Source organism: Aplysia californica, unplaced genomic scaffold (assembly GCF_000002075.1).
Source record: "Aplysia californica isolate F4 #8 unplaced genomic scaffold, AplCal3.0 scaffold00050, whole genome shotgun sequence".
NCBI lineage: Eukaryota > Metazoa > Mollusca > Gastropoda > Aplysiida > Aplysiidae > Aplysia > Aplysia californica.
In genome coordinates this window covers 1,484,740-1,492,430 of record NW_004797320.1, presented here as the reverse complement: position 1 = coordinate 1,492,430, position 7,691 = coordinate 1,484,740, and the positions used below count along the sequence as shown (strand labels likewise).

General features: G+C 42.5%; 1 protein-coding gene across 1 annotated transcript in view; it reads left to right on the top strand.

The window, feature by feature from the left end:
- LOC106011069 (estradiol 17-beta-dehydrogenase 8-like) overlaps positions 1-7,691 on the top strand; it is a 45,140-nt gene that overhangs the window by 30,376 nt on the left and 7,073 nt on the right. Inside the window, exons 4-5 of the mRNA XM_013079399.2 lie at positions 3,500-3,536; positions 5,568-5,631. Of these exons, the coding sequence (XP_012934853.1) occupies positions 3,500-3,536; positions 5,568-5,631 (101 nt within the window). The remainder of the gene's footprint in view (positions 1-3,499; positions 3,537-5,567; positions 5,632-7,691) is intronic.

Genomic DNA, 7,691 nt, shown 5'->3' with positions numbered 1-7,691 from the left:
CGTCACGACACAGTACAGCAGGACTGTCCGCGAGTCACAACTCACCGGAAGTTCCCTCCGGTAGCAAGCTGGAGGCAAATCAAACCACAAGCCACAACCTGCTCGCAAGACTCTAGCGCAAGACTTCCGCTGCTTTGCAAGCCTTCGATTAACCGAGCAGAATCCAGCCCTAACACCTAGCCTAGATCTAGGTCTAGGCCAAGGCCTACAATGACAGTCGATACTAGGTCAACCTCTCGATTCGAAGTTTCAAAGTATGATAAAGTGCATTTCTTGGTAATTTTGTGGCCAAGTGTTGATCCTAGCATCAATATTTAATAGTAAAACACCTAATAATACTTACTTCTTGTTGATTTTGATGATCTGTGAAGAGTTTCAGTAGAAAATAAACACGAAGCGAGGCGACACATGTCCGCCATTTTTACAACACTGTTGAATAGCACGTCTGACGCATCGCGCAGCTCTGCTGACAACAGAGAGACGATACAGTGACGCTGCTCTGGCACACGATAATGTATACATTCATTTGCACGGTGCGAGCCATGCGAGCTACATGTCAGACCTACAGAGCCACTCTGGGACCGGCTCGCACCGTGCAAATGAATGTGTATACAATGTCGAGGTCTTGAGCAGCGTCGCTGTATCGTCTGTCTGTTGTCGACAGAGCTGGTGTGCAATGTCCGTAGATTTAGATCTATATCTAGATCTAGAATAGGCCTAACTGACCCTGTAGAATCTACATCTGGTAGTTTTTACGTGTTTCTTATTTAGATCTAGATCTAGATATCTAGATGTAGGTCTAAATCTAGATTCCAGACCTAAACTGAAATAAAATTATATAGATCTAGAGATAGATTATCTTGGCTATCTAGAATCTACAGATAGATTCATTCCCATATGACAATGGGTCCATGTCTATGTTCCCTAGCTCTATGTTCCCTAGCCCTATGTTCCCTAGCCCTATGTTCCCTAGCCCTATGTTCCCTAGCCCTATGTTCCCTAGCTCTGTGTTCCCTCAGCTCTATTCAAGTTACACGATGACCAAAGGTCAACTAATGGTCAGAGTGACCAGTGGTCAAGCAATGGTCAGTGTGACAGTGTTCAAGCAATTGTCAGAATTATCATTGGTCAAGCAATGATTGAAGTGACCAGTGGTCAAGCAATTGTCAGAATGACCTGTGGTCAAGCAATGGTTAGACTGACCAGTGGTCAAGCGTAAGTTTGTAATGAAAATGGACATTACAGAGCTAGGGAAAATAGGGCTAGGGAACATAGGGCTAGAGAACATAGAGCGAGGGAACATAGGGCTAGGGAACATAGGGCTGCCCCGATGACAATGGTCGTCATGTAAGCATTAAACGGGACCGCAATTGTACAGGTGCACCGAAAAAGAAGCCATTGAAACAAGGACAGAAGATTAAGTAGATCTACTGTTGATATGATAGTGTGAATCAAATTGCAAGATAGTGTGTCTCCGCCAATTCACTGGCAAGTAGCCTTGTCAAGAGTCGGCCTTCGGTCATTCGCCAACCACTAGATTTTAGCTCTAGATCTAGATCTAGAGCTAAAATCTAGATTTAGATGTACTTTCCGAACTGCACACTCTTGGCTGAGTGCACACAAAAATCTAGATCTAGATCTAGATCTAGATCCACGTTTATTCATTAATTAATACTCTCTCTCTCTCTCTCTCTCTCTCTCTCTCTCTCTCTCTCTCTCTCTCTCTGAGCTAAAATAAATTAATTCTAGTAGGCCTAGGCTAGACATACCGCCCGAGACGATCAGTAGATCTAGATCTCGATCCAGCCTTGCATAGTAACAAGTAACCAATGTAAACTATCGCCTCGCGCATGTTGTGGTTTGCTCCTTCTTTCCTATCAAACATCTGTCGTCCTTATCTCCCCTCCTTCTTTTTTGTGTTTGTTACTCTCTTGTGACACCTCTAATCTTCTGGCGCTCATATGACCTTATTATGCAGTTGCAAGCGCTGTAAAACCTGTACTAAAACTAAACTAAGCAGCTGCAAGTGTGTTTGTGTCTATGTGGGGGGGGGGGGGGGGGGGGGGGGGGTGCACTTGGCACATGGTGCGGCTGTGCTGACACGCACACGGCGTGCGACAGGAGAGCTACAGGTCAGACCTACAGAGCCACTCTGGCACCGGCCTTACTCAATGTTCAAAACAATAATACGTCCTTTAGTAGAGTGGCTTCTTCAACCATCTCTTTAACGGCCGACCCGTGCTGAAAGGAGCCCAACGTCGCAGCAAAAAGACGGATACTCCATGAAAATGTTCCCCACACGGGCATCGACCTCTCCTGCGAGGGACAGTAGTTCAGTTCATTTTATGCATGGAATAGAATTTTGACACAGAACAGTTTTGAGAACATGTGACCGGTGCTCGTAATTGTTGTGGTTTGTTTGTTTGTGTGTTTGTTTATTTGGCTTTTTTGATTGTTTGTTTGTTTGACTTACAGTAACTTCGTCTTCAAACTGCTTCTTTTTTGAGACAGCGACACCACCCTGCCCCGTCATTTCAGTGTAAGCTTGTATTCATCTGCCAGCTGTCCCCACGTGCTCCACATGAGTCTCCAAAATTCACAAGCACCAAAGAGTTACCTGTTTGCCGACGCTGAAATTTTAATTCGTGTTTGCTCGAGACATGGTGGAAGCCACTCACTCTCCCCGCACCATCATCAACCGCGCTTAAAAAATAGTTGGGGCTTGCTAACTAAAAGCGCTGCACTAAAATTTCAGTCACTTTGGCGAACCAGTCGCCAGACAATTGTTGACCAGTAAACATGAAACCTGAAGTTTTAATTGCTACTGTCCAAAACAGGTCGGGTTTTTATGACAAGACTAATTCCAACTACAGCACACGAGCGCACAAAAGGAGGGGAAAGCGACTCCACTCTGTTCCCTCCTCTCCTCACCTTCTTTGGTGCAAAACCAAAATGGTGAACCTTTGGTGAGGGGATGGTGAGGTGAAAGCGACTCCTCTGTGCGCGCGCGCTTTTAAAGTTAGAGTGTGGTGTTGGGGAACATTATTTCAACTTTAAAATGTTTTAGGTGAATGCTGTAAATCCCCTAATATCTTTTACCTGCTTTCGGCTTACATCAAAGAAAACGTGTCGGAACCTCAGTTTGCATTCCTTTACGAATAGGCTTTTATAATCTGCTGGTCAGCCAACTTGCAGACACGCATGCAAAGGTCTGAGAATATTGAACTGAGCGTTTTCATTTTTGTATCTTGTTTTAACCGCGGTCAGAGGAAAGTGAACAAGCAGAGGTGCTTCACTGTTGTACACAGAAGACCTTTGTTCGATTCCTGTGCGGGGAGAGTGTTTGTTCAGTATTTATTAGGTCTTTGTGCTGGTACGTTGTAATCTTTCAGGCCAAGGTTGGCGTCGACAAAATCAAATCTCGCATCTTAAATGATCTAATTAATTGTGTCGGTGAAGGGTGTAAACACACCTTTAAAAGAATCTCATATTTTTTCAGAGTTTGGAAAGACAGGAATACGAGTGAACTCTATAAGGTAAGGAGTCATTGCCCTTTCACAACATAGGTGCATGACATAATTGCGGACGTGCACATTTAAATGAGTGGAGACAACGTTAAAATAAGATCTTTAAAAGAAATAACATAATATGATAAAATTAATCTTTATCGTTCACAGACTGGCGTATTGCTGTTTAAACATTCACACACATACACACACACAAACACACACACACACACACACACACACACACACACACACACACACACACACACACACACACACACACGTGCACACATACACAGACACACATACACAAACGCACACACACAAACAAACACTCGCTTACTCACTCACTCATTCACTCACATTCCTTCACTCATTTACTCACTTACTCACTCACTCATTCACACACACAAATACTCACTCACTCACTCACTCACTCACTCACTCACTCACTCACTCACTCACTCACACAGACCCACACACGAACACGCACACACACACACACACAGACACGCACACACACACACACACACACACACACACACACACACACACACACATATATATATATATATATATATATATATATATATATATATATATATATATATATATATATATATATATACGGGCGGCTCTCGTGGCCTAGAGGTTAAGGTGTTGGCCTCTCATTCAAAGGTCCCGGGTTTGAATCCGGGTTTGAATCCGGGTAGCGACCGAAAAATTTTCTTCTCTAAAATTATCTTCTTTCACCTTCTTTCCTGCTCTCTAGCAATATTCTGTCGTCTGCTTTCGTCTCTTCTTTCTGCCCCCACCCCCTCACCTCCTTTGCCCCCTCCTCTGGGCTCCTGACTCTTTCTGCAGCCTTTCTGTTGCTACTCCTTGACTCCTTCTTACAGCTGTCTTTCTGCCGCACCCCTGATCTTCTGGTAGGAAAGATCTACACCTAGCCTTCTCGAACATGGGCGAAAAATGTCGGATAGCCCGTGTGCAAACTGCGCACGTTAAAGATCCCTTGGAGGTCTAAAATCGATAAGAGTATGCTCCGGGCAAAATTCAAACTTTCCTACCAACTAAGAGTATTAGATGTGTCCTGCGCCCTCATATGACCTTATGCAGTTGCGAGCGCCGTAAAACACTTACCAAACAAACAAAAAAAAGTATATATATATATACATATATATGTATGTATATATGTACACACTCAAAAAACACACACACACACAAATACCCTCTCACCCACCCTCTCTTTCACATACCGTACATATGACATGACTCTGACACGAGTTCACACATATATTACAATAAATAAATAATATAACGTTAACCGATGTTGTTTAAAAGATCTATTTAATGGTCAGTTAAAGCTGACAGGTCACTTTTAGGATAACATTATGCAATCTATCTATCTATTTATCTATCTATCTATCTATTTATCTCTCTCTCTCTCTCTCTCTCTCTCTCTCTCTCTCTCTCTCTCTCTCTCTCTCTCTCTCTCTCTCTCTCTCTCTCTCCACTTGTGGCCTGTATCCAGGTGTCATAAGTTCGCCCCGGCTTCTACCGTAGACTTAAAGCAAGACGATTTACTGCATCATTGCATTCGCACAAAGAACCAGATTTTTTCCAGTGGAACCACCATCTCGACAACAACACACAGACAAATACATCTTAGGACGACCTTCCTGGATATCGCCCTGCACACACCAATCACGACCATTTATGTCCCACCAAATTATCCTCTCAAAATTACCCAGGGATATAAGAAACCTTCCTGTGTCGGATGCGATTCAGATTTTACCACTAGACACACACATGTAGCATATCAAGACTTTTGAGAGGCGCGATGAAAATATTTTAAATGAAGAAATTTAAGAGAGGGGATGATGTAAATAATTTAAATGAAGAAATTTAAGAGATCTGTTCTCCGTCGCTGATCCCAACAGAATTCTCAACTTACTTTACTCAAGTATGTTACTCTTACTAAACTCTCTCTCTCTCTCTCTCTCTCTCTCTCTCTCTCTCTCTCTCTCTCTCTCAATATGTTTACATTGTCCCCCTCAGACCTGGTGCTGTGATTACTCCGATACACACTCGAGGCAAGTTAACCCAGGAAGCAGCAGACCAGGTGAATTAAATGATCACAGTAATATATTATATTTATGTAGTGTACACTAATGCACTGCAGCATGCTCAATGAGCTTTACAATAAGATTATCGTCAGCAGACCCTATAACATGTTTAAAATCTGGGCTTTTCAAGAAAAATACAAATTCTTGCAAGGTTTCTGAAGGTTCCGTGAAGTTAAATATGTTTTACTTTAGGTTTAAGAAAGAAATTATAATTTTAGATGCTTCACATCTCAGTCGACACTTATTACATCATTCAGATGGCGGGCCGCTTCGATCCTGCCTGTCAGGGCTTGAGGGATGCAACGTCCCTGGGGGGAGACGAGATACCGATAAACCGGGGTGACTAAAGCACCTGTTATAGCTTCTAGGATTCAGAATTTGAAAAGTTTTGAGTAAGGTTTATATTTTTGGGTTCAAATTAGAGGCTGGTTGAATAGTATCGAAGTACACCCTTTTGGGAGCAAATAATAAAGTCAATTCTTTAAAAATAAGAGGAAAACGATGGGGTGCCTTAGTCACCCGGGCATGTGTTGAAACAGGCATTCTCATAAAGTTCTCTTTTAACAAAGTTAACCCCTCATGAGGGTGACTTAAAGCGACTGTAGCAATAATTAAGACTATTGTATTTCAGTTCACAAACATTATCTATTCATTTTCAGCAAGGAAAGAATAATTCGCTGCATTTCATTCAAAACAAAGAACATTTAAAATTGATGCGTATTACACTTGAAGAACCAGTAAGTATTTATCAAATTTTAGCAAATTAAGTTGCCATGTATCCCACGTAATGAAGAATATTAATATAGTACATGCATGAGTTCGGGTTCGAGCCTCGTTTTGGACATGGATTTGTTCGCCCCCTCCTGCGCACCCAACAGTAATGGGTACCAGACTTCGAGTTGGGGAAGTGAAGGCAGCGCTTTTCCATTTCTTCAACCCGCAGCCACATCCCGGATCGTCAGCCACATCCCAACCTTGGACAGGGGTCAAAACTCCAATCTATTTATAGGTAGTTACCGGAACATGTAGAGGCGAAGTGATGTACCGTGATAGTCGCGATATTGAGATTGTTTTGGTCTCTCTTTACTCATCACCACGCGAATTTGTAGATGTTTTTCCCTAGACTCTGCCTTTACTAAAATCTTGAATCTAGATCTTGTTGTAATCTAGTTGCAGGTTGCAGATTTCTGGAATCCAGTACATTCAATAGATTAAATGAATTACACTATACTCTAGTTGTAAGACTCTTCTACTTCGCTACTTCTAGATTTAATAAAAACATGCAATGCCTTCAAGTCAAGATTGCAAAGACCAAGCCTAGCTAGCTTGTAAGGCTTCATTATTAAAAGTGTTGTTTAACACAAAGTCTAAGAAGTTAGCAAACTTAACACAATTTTCTGACGAAATGAAGCTTAAATTGACTTTAATATCATCACTTAAAAATAGATTGAAGTTTGACCCCTGTCAAATGTTGGGATGTGGCTGACGTTTCAGGATGTGGCTGTGGGTTGACGAAAGGGAAAAGCGCGAAGGCGGCGTGGAAAGGAACGGGCCACCCTACCACAATATGCCGAAGGCCCGGGAAGTTGTCTCACTAACAAAGCAATCCCCAAAGTCCGGATCGGATGCGGGAACAACTTTACTTTTTACACTCATGAAGTTGTTCAATTTAGATTTACCGGTACCGTTCATTATCTACGGTTCGAAAGATGTGTTAGAATTTGACTCAGCGAAGTCTTCAAACAGGCACTGGATTTGTCTCTGGTTTTCAAAGCCAGTCTCGGACTCCGAGTTTGAGGAGATAAATTCCTATTCTAGAAGCTCTCCATCAGTTGGTTGTATCGGTCTGGCTTCATAATTGGCAAATGCAGGCGGCCTTGCTTTATAGTCATCAACAATGCTCTCCCCGGGAACTACATCCATCCTTTTGCGACGAGGTCTCTTTGCAGGAGCGGCCGGACAGGCAAATTGCATAATTTCAAGATTCGAGAATGCACCCCAAACAGAAATATCGGTACTGGCACCAGTATTACTAGCTCTCTCTCTCTCTCTCTCT